The sequence below is a fragment of the Strigops habroptila genome, chromosome 7 (assembly GCF_004027225.2).
Source record: "Strigops habroptila isolate Jane chromosome 7, bStrHab1.2.pri, whole genome shotgun sequence".
NCBI lineage: Eukaryota > Metazoa > Chordata > Aves > Psittaciformes > Psittacidae > Strigops > Strigops habroptila.
In genome coordinates, this window is record NC_044283.2 from 28,344,468 (window position 1) to 28,368,644 (window position 24,177).

The 24,177-nt window shown below is 42.9% G+C and overlaps 1 protein-coding gene across 5 annotated transcripts in view; it reads right to left on the minus strand.

The window, feature by feature from the left end:
- LNX1 (ligand of numb-protein X 1) overlaps nt 1–24,177 on the minus strand; it is an 81,864-nt gene that overhangs the window by 9,952 nt on the left and 47,735 nt on the right. For 3 of the 5 annotated variants that reach the window (XM_030493307.1, XM_030493309.1, XM_030493311.1), the window contains 5 exons: nt 23,296–23,451; nt 16,785–16,940; nt 13,776–13,978; nt 10,686–11,057; nt 5,557–5,694 (listed from right to left, as the gene is read on the minus strand). In XM_030493307.1, coding sequence (XP_030349167.1) covers nt 5,557–5,694; nt 10,686–11,057; nt 13,776–13,978; nt 16,785–16,940; nt 23,296–23,451 — 1,025 coding nt within the window. The remainder of the gene's footprint in view (nt 1–5,556; nt 5,695–10,685; nt 11,058–13,775; nt 13,979–16,784; nt 16,941–23,295; nt 23,452–24,177) is intronic. The other 2 variants (XM_030493308.1, XM_030493310.1) reach the window with 1 other exon arrangement.

Here is a 24,177-nt window from a genome sequence, read left to right on the forward strand (position 1 = left end):
ACTCCTGGCCAGACAGCACGCATGACTTTCTCCAGGGCTCAGCCATCTGCGGAGCCAGAGCTACCACCAAGATAATCCATGCTTTAACAGTTAAAGCCAGCCACTTCTCCCACCAAAATCAGCAGTATTTTAGCATTGAGACTAATAGAAGCAGGTCTTTGAAATGCAAATAAGGAATCTGACTAAAAAAATATGAAATGTTCTTCATATCTTCATATCTTTGACTATCAGGTCACAGTTCTTATCTTGGTGCTTGCAGCCTGAACGTCATCTGTACAGTTAATGAGAAATGGTCCACCTTGGTTAAAGGAATAAAACTCTTGGGGGCAGATCGGAAGATAAACACTTCATTTGGTCTCCCAGATTCCGTGTTTCTGTATAAGTTACTGGTGGGAATACACTCAAAGAACACGCGTTTCTGTTCAGGGAAAGAGAAGGACATTTATAGAGTGAAGAGCCAGCAGCTTCCAGGGTGTTCTTCCTGGCGCTTGTGCTTAAAAGGTCACTTTGGGACAGCTACCTCAACTGTCTAAGGACAGACATCCCCTTATTCCTCCCCCTGAGCAGGAAATGTTTCGTACACACTGCTGGTCATGCAATAACTAGTGTGTGAGCAAGGGTGAAAGAAACTCACGGGAAAGAAACTCAAGATGGAGAGGCAACACAAGCTTCCAAAAAAGCTGTGAACTGAATGTCACATTTACAACACACCCAGCTCAAGGATGCTTCTCCAGAAAATGTGCATTTAAATGTTAATTGTTTTTATTGCCTTAAGTATTTCATAAGCTGTGCCGCTGGTATCAACTCCTGAAGATCCCAGCCTCTCTTGCAAGAACTGCACCATCCATTCCAGGCTCATATGTAGATACAGTAGCAGGCTGCTAAATAAATTTCAAATGTATACAAAAAGCCCTCCCAACCTTCTAATTCACAAGTGTGACCTCACGTTTATAATTAGCAAAATTAATCTATAAAACTAATTAAAAGCCACATTAATCTTTCAGAAATCCAAGATCCCACAAAGATGTTCCACCTTGATTCCTTGGCCAGCAGCACCAGAAAGTGGAGCAAGTGAGCCCACAGATGCTCCCACACTGATGATGATGAACAAAGGAAGACAGTGGCAAAAAGTTTATATGGGAGTAGGACAGGCTATATTGGTTTGTGGTTTTTTTAAAGGTGCGTTTGGTGGAACTAACACATCAGGATTTCCGTGATGCAACACTGACATCAAAACCCAGAACCTTCTAGCAGCTTAGCAAAGAATCTCCAGATGCACAAGCAGAACAACGGTGGCTGCCACAGAACTCCAGGAACAAAAAGGCAAAGAGCGGAATGGAAAAGGTCTTCTTTTAGTCAGCAAGACAAAAACCAGACTGGTATAGTTGTTTGGACATATATCTAGTCCATGCAGAACACAGGCACTATGTCAGAGCAATTGGGTTTATGGCTTGCAAATGAATCTGAAAATTTCTGAAAGTTTTAGAGCATTCCCTTTTAAAAAATATTAATGTTCTAGTCAAGATAATTTTAACCTTTCACCTTTGTCTTTAAGGTGTAAACATTTTAAAAATAGCAGTTCTAGCTTTGTGCAAACTAAACTTAATGTTTTATCCATGTATGTGCAAAAATGTTACTTTTCCTTAGAAAGGAATGGCTTTCTAAGGAAAAGGCCACTTCCTGAAGCATGTGTGTTAGGAGCAGGGATAATTTTCACAAGAATGCAGTCTGAAATCTTGTAGCAAAATATGAAATTAGAACTAGACTTGCAGCTCTGAGTGTTCAGAGCAATCCTGTTACTTATGCTGTGCCCATCGTATCTCAGACACCAAAACCGTTAGCTGATAAACTGGCTAATGCTCTATTTTTGTGGAATCATGGCAGAGAGAAACAGATTTTAAAGCAGTGCTTGGAAACAAATTGTCCTGTTACATTTCAATGAAGAATCGTAAAAGTACTGGTACTTGTACGCTCAACAATGTAGGACCAGTTTTCCTTTGAAGCTCCTCTTCCACATGTCATTTTTTATGTGGTTGCAGATAGAAAGGAATTGGGGCGACTCGGCTGAGTCTAAGGCAGTGATGAAAGGAAAGTAAAGCCTTTCTTAGTAAACACACATAGAGCTTTCTTTGAGGTACAGCTGATAATGAGTAAACCAGTTAAAAGGCAATGTTTATCAGTGACTGCATTTCAATGCATTCTCTTCTAAACAATTGTCCTTCTCCCTCATTTTGAAGTGACCTCAGAGGTCAGGAGAAAAAAACCCATAACAGTTCATCTCCTCCTCTTTTCAATTTTTTTTCCCCCCCTTTCTGTATATTTACTGGAAAATAAATATTTACAGCAGATTATCACAACATCAAAGCCATGACACGCGTCTTGCAGGCAAAAGACAGAGCTGAGTGTGTATGGAAAATGTACTTCACCTGAAGGCTAACCTGCTCTTATGGTCAGAAAACATTGCCTGTTCAAGCAACAAAGTAACAGATTTGCATTAAGTACTAGACAATTTGTTGGAAAGGAAACAGTTCCAATTAAAAACAAGTGCTATTTAATTAATGGCAAAGCTCCCACTGACTTCAAACAAATCGAATCTGGCCTGTTTATACATTACAGCCTGGCTTAACAACCTCAGCTCCACAAGAAAGTGTTTCTGACATCTTCTCTTTTCTGAGTCCAGGCAGCAGCCAGAACAGTTTGGGCTGTGCCTGCCCTATCTCCGTACACAGGACTACAGCCTGATGAGAGCCTGTGTGGGACCAGTCTCCCAGCACACCATATGCCTGGCATCACTGCCACCAGAGGAGGACATGGTCACCAGAGAGCACCCTCCTCTTCCTCCAGCGCCTCGTTGGCTGCATGGCTGATTGCCATCAGCCTGAAAGAGAGCTGCCTCCTCATGTTTTCCAGATGGAGGCAGGCTGTCATGAGGGCAACGGCTTGGCCAGAAGTGGTTCCTGAGCCCTCATGTGAGCAAGACAGCTGCTGGAAGCTAGTTTGTTCTTGGTGCTGAATACAGCCAAGGCTCAAGAGCAGGTTTCAGCTCATGCATGCTCTACAGCAAGAACTGCTTCCCTCAAAGAGGCCATTCCCAACCTGCTATTATCACCTCCTACAGTAAGCTCATGGGACAAAAAACACCTGAAAATTAATCAGAATTCAAGTCAGTTAGCAATCTCTCTATCAATCACACATAATAAAGCAATCCCACTGACAGCAGCACGTAGCAGACTCATCAAACCACACACATCAGAAACTCCCTTGCCAGTAAAGTCCGTCCAACAGGCATTGCCTTGGCTCTGAGGAGGAGGATGCTATACAGGCATATACTGCACTCTAGGTTTGCAAGCACTGTTCCTGCACTAATATCTATTTGAAAACAAATAGCTTTTTAAGTCTGTCAAAGCCTAGAGTTTGAAGATCTTGAATTGCAAGCCATCTTCAGTTAAACCTTCACCAAAAAAAGCTGAGAAATTGAACCTGACACGCTCATACCCTAGAAAAGGGCAAATAATACTCCAGTAATGACTGCATCCAACCAAAAGCCTACAGTGCCTGAAGCCCATCATGTCCACTATCTGTCTTATCTCCTGATCTATTGCCAGAGCATTTCCTCTGATATAAGCCCTCTGCTGCACACACACAAAGCTAAAGGGAGCTAGGAACAGCTCAGAGTTTTCTTTTTATGGCTGTGATCTTCCCTGGAAAGTGCCCAAATGGTGGCACTGGGCAGAAGCCCACAGCAGCACGCTTAATCATATGCTTATGTAGCACCCATCTCCTGTGGCAAGCTGGAAACCCCCCTAAAAGCCATGGCCTATCCAACAAAAAATGATCCATTAGTCTTTAAAGGATTATTGCAAGGTCAACATTGGCCCTTCAATCTCACAGCAACCCAAAATCATGTTGGATTTACTAAGAATTCCCACCTTGCACCTTTCTGTACAGGAAGAGAAAAATGAGGATCCAGGGCAGTTTATGGGAGACAATCCCATGTGGTATCAATCAGATCAGCACAGTAGAGCTAGCAGGTGCTTGGAGCTTCACTAGAAATCATACAGTAGCCACACAAGCTAATTGCTGTCCTACACGTATCTCCCTAAGGAAATCATTACTTCATTAGCAAGTAATGCCTTGCAGATGCATGATTAGTTGGGCACTATTTGCTATCGGGTAGTAGCTACTGAGCATTGACTCTACTCTCTGGTTTAAGTCTTGCTGACCTAGTCTCACCTAACAAGGGCTGTGATTGTGACTTTATGGAAAAGAAAACTAAAAATAGATAAATAAACACCAGTATATCTTTTACATATAAAACCACTGAATAATGTAGTTGGGTTTGTTTTGTTTTGTTTTTTTAAAAAGAAAAATGGCAAATGCTGCATATCTTTATCATTTGCAAAATGCAGAGCTAGGCTTGTCTCCTGGCTGACAGCTGTGCACTTGATCTGACTGACAGCGGGGTCAGTCCAAAGGTTCTTTAAGGACTCATCTGACTGCCCATAAGGCAGGATGGATTTAAACCAACCCTGCCTGTCACCTCCCTGGTGCACCCCTGGCACAGGTGGTCAGGGGACCAGCTCACGAGGGTTTGCATGAGTGGTGACACTCAGAGTGATTACTGTAAATTAACCAGGCACACGACTTCAGTGAAATAAATTCAGCCCCTGCAAGGACATACCCTGTTCTGTCTATAGTTCAAATTATAACATTGAGTGAACACAGAAAAGGTATTTTCAAAGCTCCTGCTGCATTGGTTTCCACTTTAAAACCTCATATGTTTGACCATGACAGTCTCTGCCTTATGGAAGTCTAAATGCACAAAACACACAATGTAACTGGGTACAGAGGAGCGGCTGAAGGGATAGTTTGGTAGCCAGAGCCATATATAGGTGAGATGGTTGCTCGGTGCCATGGGTTGGGTCTGGCTGTACTACATGTTACCAGCCCTTGCACCCCTATCCATGTGAGAGTCAGGTGCTGCCAGAGCAGAGCCAACATGTTTTGGGTCCAAGCACCACAGAAACACAGCATGCTAGCACTAGCCATGGAGCTCCCAGCCACTGCCTGCCACTAGACTGCAAGCCAGGCCAGAGCATGGGTGCCTTGAGAAACAAGGAATAGACTACTAATTACCTTATTTTTCAAGCAGTTTATGGAAATCTCTCAGGCAAGTGTATGAAAGTTTTTTGTCTGAAGACTTTGCTTCAGACAGAGAAACTTCAGATAAGCCTTTTCATTGGAGTGCATTGCCTTGTGCTGGCTCACACAGCCAGCCAGATCCATGCTCAGGGCCAGGATGCAATGTGCACACCAGCCCCCTGCCCCTCCACTGCCCTTCACCTTCTGCTTCCCTCCCTATTCCAGGCAGAGTCAGGGCAGAAGCAGTGTATAAATAACGAGGAGGACAGCTTTTGTTTCCGTTGCAAAATAAGACATGCTTCTTCCAGTGACAGAAACCAGAGATAACACCCTGAGACACCAGAACTCTCCCTGCCCTCCCAGTCCCCTGTCCCACAGATGTCAGAGCAACCGCACAAGCGCTCATGTCCTCACCTTGATGGGGTTGTTTCTCTCGGTGGGACAGGGTTGCAGGCTGCCACTGCTGTAACTCCAGCCTGTCTCCTGCAGGATATCAGGGGGCTGCTGCCTGGTCTGCCGCGACACGACAAAGTGAACCTGCTTCTCACTGGCCTGCAGGAAAAGGTACATCATGAATCCCGCTGCCCCAGCGCAATAAACACCTGCACTTCAGCCCCAGAGGACTCACAGGATGCAGGTCCTTTTTAAGCATAGTTTGGATTTCCCACTGATATGGTTCCAATGACATAAAGCCATAGCATGAGTTCAGGTCAATAAAGACCATAAAAAATTACTGCCAGCTACTTTATACTTCTATTGAAAATGTGATGTTAACTCTGAAAAACCCTTCTTATCTATCCCAGATTTGGCTGGAAGCAGTGATCCACCACAATGAGTGCTGATCAACTCTTGCACATGGCTTTGTACACCACTGTAGAATAGCAATGTGCATGCCATGGGAGAGAGACGGACAACCAGAGCTCTGAAAAAGGTGAAATTAACCCTGCAGTGAGGGAGGTGCTCAAGCCTTGGCTGGTGGAACTAGGGAATAAACGATGTAACTGAGTCCACCTGCATGCAACAAGCATGGTAAATGTAATGCAGCTTAAAGAAAGAGATGTGCAACCATTTTGAGAAGTAAAATCCTATTGTACCAGAGCATAGAGAAAGAGGGAGGACACAAGCAAGCACATAGAGTAGCGGAGTTTAGGATGGGAAGTTAGCCCAAGCCCTCATGCTAGGAACAGAAACTGCAAAAACACTTAACCCGAAATAAGCTCAATGGTTCTGGGCCTTTTTGCACAATACAGTCATAACACTTATGTACCTGAGAGGTGCTACAAAGCTTCTACTGAGTTATGTTTGCTCAATACTTTTAAGGTCGTGTGTGTGTGCCTGGTATCAGTGTTATTAATTCTGTGTACAGATGACTTTTCTCTGCCTTACTGAATCAGCACTGTTTCCCTAGAAGCAAATGGCTTCATTTTTTCCTGAGTAAGGCTCATATGAATCTATTCATGACAATGAGGGTGCAATGATAGAGCCAAGAGGGAGTGGGTTTTAGCTAGGTAAATCGTAGATGTCTGCCATAGGGGCAAAGCAACATATTGAAGTGCAGAAATAACCTCAATGCTATAGAAGCATTCTCAGAAGACAAAATATTAATCTTCTAATCTCCTGTCCAGGCTAAAGACACTGATGCTCTGGAAGGAAGGAGGGGGTCTCCAGAGCAAGTCCTGCCTGCCTGCTCACAGGTTACTACTGAGGAGCTGCTCTGTGCTTAATGTGGAGCCCTCTGTGAGCACCCCTGGAGGTCTGATCCCCCTGGGGCTGCAGCAGCGATGCTTGTTGGTACCACAGCCTCCAGGGCATCAGACCTCCAGAGTCGGTTGCTGGTGTGCAGATGTGCCCTGCTCGCTGGGGAGAAGCTCCAAGGAAAGCTGACGTTGAGCAAGCAGCTGGAAACCAAACCCAGCTCCAGTTGTGCTATTGAAATCAAATCTCCCACAGACAATTAACAGAAGCCATAGGAGGCCCCTGGGGGTTTTGTTTTTATAGTTTGGTTTGTCTTTTCTGGCACCTGGATCCAGTAGTGGCAGCTGAGAGTTAGAAAGTGCTTTTGAAAAATGTCACTGTAGTTACAAAAGCAAGCAACCTACCTCTCCTAAACCTCCAACTTCAAGCCTGAAATCCGCATATTCAGGCTGTGCTATCTCTAAGGAAGTTGGTATCTCAGGAAAATATGTGCACTTCTTTGTTACTTGCCCAGTATCTTGGGGAATCCCAGTTTTTTCACCAGCAACTTGAATCTTCATAGACTGGTAATACGTCATTTGGTGCACACACACATATTTCAAAATATCTTTCTAGGTATTTTTACCATGTCTGCTTTTATGAAATATTGATTCCTGGACTCCAGACTCAACTGGAGTTGAGAATGCTGCGTCTCGGAGTAAAGAAAACTGCCCTGGTCCCTAGTGTGTAGTATGATAGAGATAGAACTGGACAATACAAGACTAAATCTCCTAAGGGCATATGGCCTCACGAAAATCCAGTTTTCTCTAAAACAAACAACCTCAACTTACGCAACTTCTGTTTAAAACTCATCTGCTGCCACATGGTTAGTCTCAAAGTTGGTTATTTAGAGGAAGGTTGTAAATGTGATTAATTCCCTTAGAATGACTAGCAAAAGTTCAACAAGAGTCTCTGTTGCAATGTCACATTTGTCTCCAGGTCAGTCAGGTTGAATAATTTCTCAGAAGTCCAGAGTGCTTTAAGAAGTTACCCAAACAACAAGACCAGCTTTAGTATTTATGGACTTCGAAACAAAACCCATTAATATATCTACTGATCAGAATATTAATGACTGCTTCATTCTGACCCCTCCCTCCCTCTTACTACTTGTTTTTCCCACAATTCCTTCTATGGATATTATGCTGAAGCAAGAATTAAAGAAATGAGATTAGCTTTGAGACTGAACGCAACTAGTAGCTGAGACAGTCTACTAGAATTAAATCTGTGTTACGGCCAAAGCAAAACAAACAGGGAGGCAGGGACATGGTGGCAACTTCTGAGCATCTAGTAGGCAACTACATCTTGAAGAAAGGCAGCAGTGCTGCTCTTAGCAAGAAGCTGCCCCATCTCTTGCAGGCATGATGGAGCGAGGATGTGCTCCACATCACGACCTGCTTTCTGCCGGCGGTGGTTGTCGTGATGGAGACACGTGTGCCTGTCACAGCTGCTCTGAACTGCAGTGGGGGAAAGAGGGAGGGAGGAGGGTGAACATCTGGGGGCAGTAAAGTCTGGCTCAACCCGCGCAGCTCGGCTTGATGTGCTCACATGAGCGCCCACTGATCAGTTACCTTGTTCCTTTTCTTGTCACTCTCATGGAAAACAGATGTGGAATGTCACGTTATTTAGATTAAAAGTGCCACATCTGACACAAGGCCATGACTAAAGATGATGCGACAAATGGGAAGCAGCAAACTCCCAAATGTTACGATGTGTGCACGTTCCTAATTAGGACTTACACATTTTCTTCATTCCAGTTCTTGTGACTGAGCTTATAAACAGTGAGACGCCTAATTCATTGATTAACAACTGCTTCACATATGCTAATATATGATTGCTAATGGCCTGGAGAATTGGATTCGTCTCAATTATTCATTATTTAGAAGTCAAAAGTAACCAGATTCTACAGAAATCTGCTGTTCTCCCAGCCATGCTTGTCCTAACAAGCCACCACCACTACTTTTCAGTGAAACTTAGTTCCATTTTTAAAGAAACCAATGGTGTATTTGAAACTTCCACCACAAATAATTTGAAGAGCTTAGTGTGCTGTGAGTGACAGCAGATAGGATACTGTTGAGAAATCAGAGGGCACAGTAAAAAATCCTTTCGTGTAAGAAGCAAATGCAAACCACTTGTGGCTTCAGCATAATGGTTTTTCTCTGGCATAACATGGAAACAGGAAAGGCAAATGATAATTGATGAAAAAACATGACAAAAAAGACATAGGTTCCGGGAATTTTGCGTTAGACAAATGTGATTCATAGAGCTCACATCAATGCAATGTAATCCTGGCTGTTTAGAAACCTGAGTCTCCCCTTTGATGGGCATGCTGTTTAAATTCCCAGGGACTGGTGTGCATTTCAAGCATAATTATAAATAACATCCACTCCTTGGAACCCAATAAGAGCTTTAGTTGCGCTTTTAAACACTTGTATGTGGATGGTCTCATTAGTCATTTTTTCCATTTCATCTCTAGCTTGCATGTGTTTTTTGCTTATGAAGCATTGTTGCCTTGTTTTGTAGTCATAAAGAACTGTTCCAAGAATACCAATTTTTTAGAAAAGTTTTCATTCCAGACTTGTTCCTGTTGGAGAATTTAAGTCTCCCCCCCTCCACTGCCTTCTGCTCCCAGTTAGTGAACCACATAAAGTTATCCAGAAGGATGCTGGATCAGAATTTCAACAACTGGCATTACGCAAGGGGATGCCGTTCTCTTTACCTAGGCTATAAACTTCCCAATAAAAGTTGGCTACAGCCAACTGTGAACCTATGCTAAAGGAGGAATCCTTTCCACAAAAACATGGATTTAAATGCTTCTTTCAGCGTGACTCATGATACTCTGATTATACGTGTCGAAATGGGGAATCTGCCAGCCTGGTTTGACATCTTGTTATGGAGGCATATGAAATTCTCCAATATGTGAACATTCTGCATGCCTCCAAACGAAATGTAAAATTGCACAAGTATAATAACTGCTATAAATATGAGATAAAAGCAACAAAAGATTCTTGGCTTTGCTTTTTATGTTGAAGTTTTCTAAAAACATAGGCTGTAAAGAAAGAAAAATGACAATATTTCTGGAGGGGAAATTAGGCAGAAGCTGACTGATTTTGTAGCTGAGAAAGGCACAGGGCTTCTTTTCTGACAGTTTTGTGGTAAGACTGTTTAGTGCATTGCAGAGGCACCCCTTTAGTTCTCCACGTGAGTCTAAATAAACGTGTATGAAAGCTACAGATCCGTTTTTTCCAAAACATCTGGATTTCCATATGCTGGATTTAGGTAAGGAATATCTATAAGGTATAGAGTACCTTCAGTTGTAAAACACACCCATGAGAGATCCCTGAGACTGGGAGGGTGATGTTCATCCTGAAACATGCTGTCCATTGCCTTAGGCTGCTCTGGTTTGCTCCAGGGCTGCACCAGGAATCACTGTGGCTCCTTCTGAGCTGGAGGAGCTAGGACCCAGCTTGACCCAGTGCTCCCAAGGTTCAGGCTGGTCTGTGTTTCGGCAGATGTCATCACTCTTTGGTAATGCACAGAAAGCATGGAAGTTTACATTGATCTGTACATTACAAAGCCTGATGGTAACAGGCATCACTGCAAGAGTCCATGCCCGTATTCACTCTTGTACCTACAAGTGAAACCAAGGAGCTTTGAGAGAGTTAAATTCCCATCTGAGCTTGACACATTTCCTTTCCTCCCACAAATACACACACACTAAGTTTGGCCCCTGCTCTGCAATGGGTGGAGCAAATCACACTGCTTGGCTCCTGCAAAGTTCAGAAACCAGGGTCAAAGTGATGGCGACAAACCTGTATCAGCTGGGCTGCACTCTCTGGACTGCCATACCGATGGTCGTGCCCATTGATGGCCAATACCCTGTCGTTCTCCTGAAGGTGTCCATCACGGGCAGCCACGCCGCCTTCCAGCAAGTTGAAAATAAATACCCCTGGCTCATTGGCCCTGCGGACTAGCTTTATTCCCAGCTGCTCATCTGGACTGCTTTTGTTTAGCACAACATGGAAACTGTCATCCCTATTGCAGTGAGCACCGAGGGAAAGTCCGCTGTTTCGGCACCGGTATCTCTGCTCTCGGAGCACTGTCAGTCGGAGCACATGGCAGGGTTGCTTCAGGATTGACAGGGCGTAGTTGTGAGGCACATTTTTGATGTCCATGCCATTTACCTGGAAGACAGAAGCGTAAATCAGCAGCAGAAAGACCGTCTAATTTGAATTGGCACTGGAGAAGGCAGCTTTATTTACACAGATGTCTTCATACGAAGTGACGTGTGCTATTTCAAACTGTGTCATGCAGGAGGCCAAGTTTGTGGTGTGGAACACTCTTCCCCCCAAGGAAAGGACGCGCTGTACACTTTCTGCCTTTTTTTTTCCCTTTTCTTCCTGATAGTCTCCAGACATACATGTTATTTTTCAGCTTTATTATTGCTCCTTCCCAAGCTCCAATATCCTTTCATATATCTTAGTTTTATTCCACTAGCTTCTGATTTCAAATAGCCTTGCCAGCCTTTCCTTTCACTCCCACCACTTTCCTGCTGTTTCTCTTCCTCATTATCTCCCAGCTGTTCTAGGTACAGTAAAAAGTGCTCCCAACTAATGAATCTCTAATTAAAATGATTAAAAGAGCCTCAAGAAGAAGTTTAAATGCCATGCATATTTACTAGCAGTTATACTGATTTACCACACCAGAGAATGGGGCTTTTTATGTTTCTTAGTGTTTTCCAGGTACGATTTATCTCATATGGTGGTAAAACTGCATAACTGTCACTTCTTTAATTTGGGTGGGGAAAAGAAAGATTAAAAAAAAGAACTTCCAGTCAATCCTGTCATGCTTGTGTGTGTAACAGTGACTAGGCACTGCACTTTATCATTGCTAAATGAAAACCATTTGCAAGGTTGTAATTCATTGCTGGCTGGAAAACCTGAATCAGACAAGTTATTTCCATATAGTTTCACATTGCACAGGTTGAACCATTTATATATTAACAAACGTCTCCAAAGCGCAACAGAAATGCTCCCCAGCATGGACAAAAGCATTCGACTGGTGTTGGCTTTTGCAGACTGCCTGCGTGGGCATGACAGGGCTGTCCCCTCTGTGGCCTGATGGGGAGACTGTGCCCCTAGAGACACAGCTCAACTACCTTTAAGTTACCAGCTTGGGTACCACAAATGGTGTGAGCTGCAGCAGCATGGGGTTGGAATTGCTGGGAATCCTTGGTAAATCTCTGGGCAGTCAGCCACACCCAGGGAGAGATTAGCTGGGCCCATCCATACTGCAGCAGCAGTTTCCCATTGCAGTTTGGATGTGCCCTGCAGGAACTGTTTTGGCTCAGTGGTGCCATTAACTCTGCCACTCTGTGCTGGCATCAGGACAAAAAGCCTCCCCTAAAGGTATGACTGGGTGGCATTCATCCATTCAGCTGCCACCTGGAGCTGCTATCCAGAGGTATGTTTGAACGGTGCCAGAGCAAATTATGCCCACATCATGATCCTGAGAAATTCCTTTGGCCACAGTCTGTCAGACATGAAATAGAATGCATGTCACAACCGTGGCGTGCCTCAAGTGCCCTCAGCTACCACTGGGGCCAGCAAAATCTAGGAAAGCATGGTGGCTTACAGGTGGTGGTCTGAACTTCAAAGGATGGTATCCTTAATAACTACCTACATGGAATATGTTGTAGAAATCAGCAGGGCTGGGAGAGCTACTCATTAACCCTACCAGCCAAGCATGCCAGAAGAGACAGTAAGATGGGCATCCAGAGTGGTCCCACCTGAAAGATGACCCTAAGATATGGATGCCAGACTTTGTAGTCCACACCATTTCCAACTCCTGTAGCCTTACACCAGCTAATGCCACATGAGTTAGCCTGGGTGCCAGGACCAGTCTATCCATGGGCCATGCTCAAATGTTTACCTGTAATTTGGAAAGCCTATGCTGAGCTCTTTGAAATCTCTGGCCATGCTGCCACCAAAATTTGAGCTATCTGATTTAAGCTGCTTGGAGCACATCTGGGTGAGCTGCAGCTGTACCTTTGGCTTGCAATGTGAATATACCTGTGCACTCCAACTACACACGATCAAAGCAAGAAAAGGAACTAGTATTTTCTGTCATCACTCTTTTGTTCTAAGGACTGAAGCATTAATATAATTTCTCATCCTTGCAGAGCTCCAAGTCACTGGGGCAGCTGAGAATGCAGTTCCCATTCAGAAGCTATTGCCGAAGCAACCACTCATAAGATAAATGATCTTTAACCATCTAGCCTAATTCTTGTTCACCTGCTATACATTTCTACAGAAAGAGGAGCAGAAGTAGCAGCCAACAGCTAATCTTGAATGCTGCTCGAATTTGTTCTTAGAGATTTTGTTCTTAGAAATTTCACCTGTGGCTGCTGGTGGAGCAACTCTCTCAGAATACAGCAGGCAGTGTCTCACTGCGGTGCTCAACACATCATACAGAAGAGCTAGTTGTCGAAATAACTTAACCCTGATCAGGCCCCTGTCACCTATCCTAGTGTAAGTGGGATGTAAGGCAATGGAAACCTCACTAACTGAGATTTAAGCCCACAGTTCAGCAGAAATAAACTGGGCAAAAAGCCCAGCCTCTGCTTTCAGAAAAAAATCTTTTGCACCAGTGGGTCTGAAACGCCAACAGTCTATTGTGCTACGTTGCATTTTGGATCTACCATGTTTGGTTAGAAATCAGAGAGACCTGGCAGTGAATTGGAAAAATAAACAAATCTGTGAGCCTCAAAACCTGTTGAGCATGCAGAGGTGCTGAACGTCTTTCTGTATGCATTATTGTAGTCACACAAACAAACTACATTGCAAATCTCATCTTAGTATTGATTTACACCATCTTATTCTTGTACCTCCACAGTACCGTACCTTTAGTATCATGTCTCCAGGCAGCAATCTTCCATCTCTGGCAATTACCCCATCTCGATAAATGTGCTGTATAATAATGTGAACCAAAGGAGTCTCACTGCCTCCCACAATCCTAATGGCCAGGTTTTCATGGGGATCGGTACGGTTGATCTTAATGCAGGTAATTTCCCCATCTGGAATCAGGTGATACAACCTGGGAAAACCTGGAAATGCACATTGCAAGATACTTATTTGACATCACAGCTTTGGTTTGTTAAAACATGCACTGCACAACTTCAAGTACCTGCCAGTTATCCAAACTAGGTTTTATTCATGAATGTGATTTATATTAAGTGGGGTGGAAAAGATATGTATGGCTGCTGAGTGGACTTGAAGGGATCTTTTTTTAATTATATATTCAAACTTCCTTTCCCTCTCCTCCCCAAAACACAGCCCTAAACCTTTGATGTAATCCAGACAGATGAAATGTCTAAATGTAACTTAGAAAGTTATGTGTGCTAATATTTTAAGGGAACAAAGTACATTTTTAGTCACCAGAGACCCCTCTGAACTAGGCCACGGTTCTTTGCTGGCCCTAGGGCAGATGGGCATGGACACTTCAACAAACATCCATCCCTGCTGTGGTGGACTGCACACCACATCTCAGCCCAGGCTGCCCTGTTTTCCTCCATTTTTGGTGCTGAGGACTGGGTAATTGGCTTGTGACATCGAAGGAAGCATTTTTTTTACCTTCAGCTGATAGAAAGGTTAGGATTTCTCAGGCAACCCAAAGCACACAGCAGTTTCCCCCCTAAGTGAGAGAAGGCTTTTGATTTTTTTTGCGTGTTGGTCCAATCCAGCGCTTATATGAAAAAGCTATAAGTCAAAAAAATTAACTGCTAATATTTTTTCAATACCTATTTTAGAAATGAAAGTACAGTGATTGTTACTGAATAGTGGTGAAGTGTTAAATGAAAATTAACAGAGCGGTATCCAAGAGAGAAGAAATATTTTCTACTACAGAATTAGTGGACAACAATCCAGCAAGACACCAAAACCTTTGGGGAGAGAGCAAGGGGAAAGAAAGAACAGGAGAAAAATACTAAGAAACACCAGGTTGCATCCCTTACCACTTCTTTGATCATATGTTCTTCGAGGCGGGAAGCTGTCTTCCTCCATGTCTGTAAAAAGCACCTACCAGTAGCACAGACTTCAACTTTGTGATTTTACACAGAGTTGACAGGCAATAAAAATCTATCTAGTTATCTATACAGTATATATATCCAAGTATTCATTTAGTTTATACTCTTGTAGTAGCAGTTTCCATGCTAATATGAGTTTACTTCTGTTTTGCACGCAACTTTAATGTCTCATAAATGGAAAGTCCTTTATTTGCCCCATACACTTCTATTATCCGAACACTATTTGCCCAGCTTGTATGTTGTGCACTTCTCTCTAGCCTGAAGGGTGGATTCACTCCATCTAAATCCAGGCCTTTAAGCCAAATGCATAATTTGAGGATCTACTTTCTCTCTCCTCCTTTATAGCACATGGGCACCCAAAAGGAGTGATACCCTCTTCACCGCTAAATCACCCCTGGATGTGCTGAACTCTCTCCACTGCTGCGTTAGAAGAAAGAGGCAATTAACTCTGGCATCTCAGTGGGGTGTTTGAAGTCAGATGATGCAAGTAATCCTCAGAAATCACCAGAGGCCTGATCTCTACATCAGAGTAAGTGTGTACTTTTTGTACTCTCAGTGTGGCTATGAGGGTGCAAATGATAATCTGGATCCCCAGATCTGCTCTGTACAGGAATAGCATAAATAAATACCTTTGTATATTTTGAATACTACCAAAGCAGTCCTAAACCAGAAAAAATTCAATTTCCCTTTGCATGATTCATCTCATGTTGTAACAAACTGCTTTTTGACTCGAACACTCATTCTCCCACACCTTTTTCTGAAAACTTTTCTAAAGGAATTACCCAGTCATATTTCTTGACCATGGAGAACTGTGGACTGAACAAGATATTGACACTCACATGTTATTTTAGTCTGTAATTACCCCAGGGCAAAATCAGAGCAATGTGGCAGTGAACAAGTCTCTGCACTTATGTAACACATATGTATCTTTATAGAAGTTTCTTTGCATCTTGAATAATGCCTTAACTGGTTTATTAAGTCTTGCAGTGGCACTTAGCTGACTTTCAATATGACTTTCAGCAGATTCTTCTAGAAGATTTTTTAATCCTTAATTTCTTTCCAAAGTGTGCAGTCCACAGCAAAACAAATCTTCCCAAGATATTTTTCTTGCCAGTCTGCAAGTCACTAAGGTTTCTCTTTTCATAGTTAGCAGATGTACTGCTTCACCCCTTGTCTTCATCTGATTTCTTTATCAAATATAATTAATAAATGATACCATTTTCTTCTCAGATGGGTCAAGCAAGCAACCAAAACAACTCCATGATCCCTTAATTTCTGTTCTCTTCATTGAAGACTTGCCTCTTGTTTCATCCCAGAAACATACATGGATGTTTGTATTACCAACAACCTAGACTGTCATAAGTGAAAGACCAATGTCTATTTTGATAAACTAACAGTAAGTCTGACAAACTAAAGTTATAAAATACATAAATACATATATTTTTAAAGAAGAAAGTTCACAATCACTTATTCACCAGTCTGCACACATTGTGTGCAGATTGATCAAAACCTACCATGCCTATGTCAAGACAAATCCATGTCTGGAAATCAATATCTTTAACTTGAATTTTTCTAAGGTATATACCATACCCAAAAAAGGAAGACCCTGTTTTAGCACCTGGTTGCATACAGTGAATGGTTGCGTACGACAGCTGAATTTAAGGGACTCCAACTGGATCAAAGGCCTGTACCATTCACCTATACACAGCCTGTTGTGAGGCTGGAGCATCAGTTTGCACAGACCCTTTTCCCTTATACTCTTAATTAGGATTCTGCATTCTCTTTGACCAGGTTTTCCACGGCAGGAAAACCCAGGAGTATTGCATACCTTTCTTTACCATTTTATATTTCCAGTCCTTAAATATCGAAGAGCTGCTGAATCTAGAAAGAAGTAAACTTTCTATCTTGTTTTTGGTGATTCTTGCAGGTATTTCCACAGAGTGTTGTGGTTTTGTCACCGGGGGTTGTATGGAGCATTCTGAACCTGTCAATATAATAAAATGTCATCTGCATTCAGAAAGACTGTGTGTGCTTTTCCCCTCAAGCAATATTTTCTTTATATTAGTGTGCAATTTTATTGCTATTTTCACACATCCCATTAGAGTAACAAGTAACATCGGAGAGACCAGCTTTACATAGTAAACTCTGCATGTCTGGAATGATGTAGGACACTGAGCACTCATTAGTATAGTGGCCATGAGATTGTAATACAAAATATCAAGTATCCTTAATATTTTATCCCCACAGTTTATAACACTTAATGGTAGCGTTCCTTCAGTGCTCAGGTTTCAGCTGGCTTCTGCGTGCACCATGCTGCTTCTGACAGCGCTGCCATCAGGATAACTTCTGCCTTCATTCCCAGTATTCAGTGTGACAAAGCACTGTGTATGCTATGACTCTTGAGTCCAGATTGATCAAAGGTCACTGTAAACAAAACTTGGTGTCTCAGGTTGCAAGTCCTTATTTAGATCAGGTCTGACAGATGTGAGGTGCCAGCCACAAATAAAGCCATCTGCAGGGACACACTCATACTTCCCAGCACCTGGTCACCAGAATTTAAATGGATCTTGTGTAACCTGTTCTTGGAAAAGTCTTGTGTCTGTGACTTTGTTCTGCAACTCTTCCTTCCCCATTGATTTTCATTTAGCATTTCATTCTCCCAGTGGTTTGCCATCATTTTGATTTAATGCCTTCCATTAGTTCTGCAGGGATGCTGGTCCGATGCAGAGGGCAATGCCAGCTCTAATGTCTCTTCTGGACATTCCTCTTACCAAAGGAGTCCCAGAATAACTAAAATGTACAGTTGAATGTGTCTCAAAAGTGTTGTGGCTATCTCATCTACAGCAGTCAAAGTTTATCAGTCTGCAGTGGGAGGAAATGCTACTGTCCTGGGTTCAGCTATAGCAGTCATTTTTCTCCTTCTTAGTAGCTGGTGCAGTGCTGTGTTTTTTAACTTTCAGCCTGGAAACAATGCTGATAACACCGACGTTTTTAGTTGTTGCTAAGTAATGTTTACTCCGACCAAAGACTTTCTTAGTCTCATGCTTTGCCAGGGAGGAGGGGAAGCCGGGAGGCAGCAGGGACAGGACACCTGACCCAAACTGGCCAAAGGGGTATTCCATACCACAGCACGTCATGCCCAGTATGTAAACTGGGGGGAGTTACCAGGAAGGCCCAGATCACTGGTCGGGTCGGGCTGGGTATCAGTCGGTGGGTGGTGAGTAATTGTATCCTCTCCCCTTGTTATTTCCCTTATCGTTATTATCATTGTTGGTAGCAGTAGTGGTTTTGTATTTTACGTTAGTTACTGGACTGTTCTTATCTCAACCCGTGGGAGTTACATTCTTCTGATTCTCCTCCCCATCCCTCTGGGAGCGGGGGGAGGAAGAAGGGGGGGAGGGGGGAGGAAGAAGGTGGGGAGTGAGCGAGCGGCTGCGTGGTTCCGAGTTACCGGCTGGGCTCAAACCACGACAGCTACAGAGCAAATACTTTTCTTCTGGAAATTGCCTGGCTCATCATCCTAGAGCAGAGTGCTTTGAACCAGTTCTGTAAGATTTCCAACAGCTGTTTTGGGAAATTGGAACTGCAACTGAATCAAATCTGGGGAAAACAGGAACAGCACGGGATCCCTGTGGGCTACAACTTTCCCGAGACACAATTTGGTTGGGCTGCGCTGTCTTGTCCTGAGGCTGGATAAGCCACTTTCTTTCCTGCATACAGAGAACCTTAAGGCCATGAAATGGTTGATACCTAGAGCCATCTGTTTCACTTACCTTCTTTTTCTTTATGTACCTTTCCCAAACATTGAAGTATTTATAATATTTATCTATTTTATATATATACACATATATATATATAAAAAAAATACAACAAGGCTCAGACTGAACAGTAGGAGTGAGATACACCCATGCAACAGAAAAGTCTGTTCTGTGGTCCTGCCAGTGCCTGCCAGGGCCATCTTGGTCTTGACTGCTGCAAAGCAGTAATAGATGGTAGAACTGCACCCACCATGAGACTATGAAGAATGAATTTGACTTTGAACAATATTTGACATCCTCAACCAATCACAAATTCAATTTATTTTACAATGGCTTGTCTGTAGAATGGAACTGATGAATGTTTTTGAAAGCCAGCAGCACAGACTCTCTTTTACTGTAAAACTGTGCAGAGGTTTTTGCAACTGCATTCTCAAATTCTTTCTTCCTAGAGCATCAGCTGGTTTACAACTTGTATTTGTAGATTGGTTTGGGTAAAGAGTATATATGTCTCTAGCCTTTCTTGGAAGCGAATTTAGATTGTGATGCCAAACTAAGAGCACCGTGATACAAACAAGCATAGCAACGCTGGAACAGTCTTTGCTTGGAGATATTCTATCATTTAAGTAGATTGTCAAGGTCATTTACACTAGTAGGCCCAGTCAGAAGACATTACATCTTAAATGCATCGGTGCTGGAAGGATGTCCCTGTCACCTTCCCTCACGTCTCAGAATGAAACCATCTCTTTTAAACTTTCCTAACTTCTGCTTTGGACATGGAACACTATTTGTAGCTGTAAGTGCTATTTAGGAGATAACTCTCAGGTTGATATCACAAGCTTGAGTGCTGCACTACAGACAAATACTTTGCATGGGTTATTTACAAATGACCAAATTATTAAAAATGAGAAAATTTTAACACCTCCTTCACCAAAACGTTTTCTCATCAGTGTTACACTTTTCATTCTCTTCTAACATTTTCCTCATTTCAGACATTGACCAGTTCTCTGCTGAAAATGTCACCAAAACATTTAAACAGAGGAACAAAGAAAGACTGAATCACTTAAATTCGAAATGGGTGCATATGATATTGTTTAAACAATCAAATCATGGGGTCTAAATGGAAATCACGAAGTACTCTTCACACTGCAGGACTGCTACCAACTCCAGGTATAAGATTGCATTAGACTGTAACGATTTCTCCACTGTAATTATAACAGAAGCACATTTGCCATTATACATCATATTTTTCAGTGTCCCTGAGTAGTAAAGGAGTGTTCCAAAACCAGTACTGCATTCAACTTCAAGTTAAGAAGAATCGGGATTATTTGGGGCCTACAAGGGTGTTGGAGAGGGACTCTTCATCAGGGACTCTAGCAATAGGACAAGGAGTAATGGGTTCAAACTTAAACACAGGAAGTTCAGATCACATATAAGGAAGAAGTTCTATACTGTGAGGGTGGTGAGGCACTGGAACAGGTTGCCCGAAGAATTGGTAAATGCTTCATCCCTGGCAGTGTTCAAGGCCAGGCTGGACAGAGCCTTGGGTGACATGGTCTAGTGCAAGGAGTCCCTGCCCATGGCAGGGGGGTTGGAACTAGATGATCTTAAGGTCCTTTCCAACCCAAACCATTCTATGATTCTGTGAATAATTTTTTCTCCCACATCAGGAATGATTATTTTTTCTTGGACCCTCACATCTCATATTGCAGCTGAGCATTGGCCCAACAGACATATCAGCTTCAGATTAAAGGCACTTCAGATTAAATGCACCTACGTACTCTTCACTGGTCAAATAGTTAACTTGACATCAGTGCTGCTGATGCTGAGGGCCAATACCTAGGTATGCACTATGTTTTTGTTTTCAGAGCTCCTTTGTACAAGGCAAAACACGGATTAAACAGAGACATTTAAGCTAAGAGGGAATTCTGAAAACTGGGGACAGATGGACTATAAGACATCGAGCTTTGCTAGATGATGTGACAGCTCCTATATCAAGGAGAGGTTATAAACGAGAAGGGGTTATTTCACTCGATGCCCACTGTGAGGCTGGCACAGTTTCAGCTTTATTCTGCTTATGCACTGACTGAGCCTGGGGAGGAAAGGAGCCACAAGAGAGGTGATGAGGTGCCATGTGATCTGGAGCAATGAGGCATGGCTGAGGTGTGCTCTCAAGTCGTCCCAGACATGAACCTGTGAAACCTAGGGCAAGGCAACAGCAGCTTTCACTCCAGGTATGGGGACCTCAGAGGCCAGGAATCACCACCCACAGGAACACTTCCATTCTCAGGAGAGCAGAATGGGGAGACAGACACTTGAGTCTGCCTTTTTACAATAGGTTCTGACTGGACCTTTAGTGAGCACAGAACAGAGCACACTGCAGTTATCCCTAGAGACTGACCAGCAACTCTAACCAGGAGTCCAACTGCAGACTGCTCAGGACAGCTGAGGGTTCAGAAATCTAAAGAAGAGAAAACAGACAGACTTGAAAAAGAAAACAAGCCTCCAGTTGGCAGGATGATGATAACTGCTACAGAAAGAAGTATATTCATTTCCTTCTCCAAAAAAGAAGAAACAGAGAGCCTTTGAGATGCCATTAAACAAAACACCTGTTGCAAAGGACTGAGTAGACATCTTTGTCAAAGTACTTGTATTGCTGCAAGTTACTTGTGTGAATTTTTTAAAGACCAAATTCCAGAACCGTGTAATCAAAATACGTTCTTTGCGAATGTAATTAATACAGCAATTCAGGAACACAGCTTCTGTGATCTCATACGAAGAGTAACTGCTCATTAAGTAATTACATGTCTACCTGGTTTTTCCAGTGCAGTAGAATATATTTGGAAGTTTACAGGCATGCTTGGTGCAGAGGAATAAAACCACAAGCAGAGTCAAGGAGAGAATGACAATCTTGACACTGTCACTGGGGCCCTGGAGTGATTGCCACTTCAGGGCCCCATTATATGTCCCTTAAAAAGGAGACAACAGTGCTTTTCATTCTGCTCGAAATGTAAAGGTCACTGTCATATTCACACCTGCTTCTGTTAACCTCTGGATTGCATTGGGTTACCAGGTAGGTACTGTTGACATCCAGATCATCCACATGCTCTGTGCATGAAATCAAGTTTTCAGTGGAACTCATGTCATCTATAAGCCTAGGTACAAAGCGCTCATGAAAATGCCTATGCTCCATCCTGAAGAGGCATCTTTTGAAAAGTATGAACTTGAGGCATGCAAAATTTCACTCCAGCTGGGGACGGGTAAGCTTTTGCTTACGATGGATTGGCATTGTAAGCAAGTAATGAGAAACATTTGTCTGCTCAAAGAGAGCTGTAGACAACTTATTTACAAAATTTTACTTGGGGAAAAAATGATAAAATATTTTGGACATGAAGTTATTAAATGGTGTTTTCAGGCCAAGGAGCATATTCACATCATTTTTACGGAAAAAGTTCACAATTTTGAATTATCAGGTTTTATTCTGGCTACATCAACAAGTATGTGGGCTGGGAGAGTGAGTACCAAGAACACAACAATGTAGTGAAACTCTCCTGAAGAAACAAGCAAATAAAGCGGAAGAAATATTAAACACTGTTCTCTGATTCACAACTTCAAGAATAATGATGCCTAAACACAGCATTTGGCAGCCTTCTGTCCTTCCTTATTTTCATAGGTTTTAATGACAGCTTGAAATACAGAGCAAAAGGAAGTTGGATATTTTGTCCTCTTAAAGCCCTTACTCTGGGCATTTGATCTGGGAAGAGACATGAGGCGCTGAGCGTTTCACGCAATGGAATTATAAACTCAGTGAAGACCTTGATTAAGACAATGATTCCCACTCTATCATCACTTCCTCTTGATGCATGAATGTTAATGTCGGCTTCGTAATTACGGTCCAAAGCAATTAGTAACATTTGCTTATTGCTTTGAGAATGCCAAATGGTGTATTACTGCCTGCCAGACCCCTCATCCTGATGTACGCCAGACAAACCTGCCTCTCCCCCATGTTTAAGAGCAGAGCATGCTTACCTCATCACCTGCCTGGCTGAGGTAATACAAGTCTGCCACCCAGGATCCCACAGAAGTGCTGGAATAATTACAGTCCTTTGCACTTTCATACCATCCGCCCACTGGGAATTTCCAGTGCTTCCTAAACACTAACCAAAACTCATGAATTTCCTATAATGTATGATCATTGTGATCCGTTTACTTTAGGGGGACAAACAGATGCTGACGAGCCTCTTGAACAAAATGACAGAGCAAATCAATGACAGCTCCAGTAATAGATCCCAGACGCCCAGATCCCACATCCCGCATGCTAGATACTGGGCTGGCTGTAGCACGCAGGTTGTCTCCAGAACAGAGCTACATGAGGTCGCACACACGCCAGCAGTATTCTTGCCTGTCAGTCACTAACAACTTTTTAAACAATAATATAAGGAAAGATTGACTTTTCTGTTTTTATTTAATCATGCACAACCCACCACATGAAAGGCATGTCAGTCTCAGACATCCAGTTCCCACATGGCTAAGGTCCCCTACCTACCTATTTTAAGTGATAACACAAGGAGAACAAAGCATTACCTTCCTCTCCAGCAGCAGAGTTTCCACCAGTCTCCCTTTCCCGGTCAGCCTGGTTGGAAACGGCGCTTCCACTTTTTGTCCTTCGAAGAACACTGAACGCCTTGTTTATTTTTTTAAAAGATCTGCTTCTTATAGTGGAGCGTTCAAAGTGTCGAGCTGCAATGGCAGGAAAAATCAGATCAACACAGCTCAGCATCTCTGGGCTAGAACCACTTCATTCCTGCAGCCACAGGCATACAACAGGGCATAAGATCAGCAGCAAGGCTGCCGGCACATCACCTTTGCACCTTGACTCCAGCTGATACTCCAAGGTTGCACCCACTTGAATCTGGGTACAATTATCCTACCTCTGTCCCACACCCTGGAATTGTCACCTTCCTTGTCTGTTTTTTACCAGCCACACACAAAATTCTCCTGTGAGTGTGGCAGCCTGGGAGAGAATAATTCTCAGTCGAGGCAGAAACAACAACAATCCTGTGAAAAACGCATGTAGATGCAAGAAGCTTTTCCCAAACTCTTTAAGTTTGGAAAGGAAAGAAGAAAAATAAACTAAAAAGCTGGAAGTTGTTGTTAAAACTCTTCATGGGAAAAAAAACCCCAAACCCCAAAACCACCCAAACCCCACACTACTGCCTCAACCCCCTGTGATGCTTCCAAAGGGGGAGCCAACGATATTGCCAGTGATAGCCAACAATTTCATGTCAGAGATTCAGAGATTATCAGGTGGAATAAACCAACTATGTGACATAGTTTAACCTGTGTCAGGCAACAAAAAAAAAAGGTCATAATGTTTTCAGAGAATGTCACTCTTTTTTCCATCCTGCTAAGGATATCTTTGTGGCTGTTGCTGTTCTGTCTGTTCAAGCTCTGCATGCTAGCCAG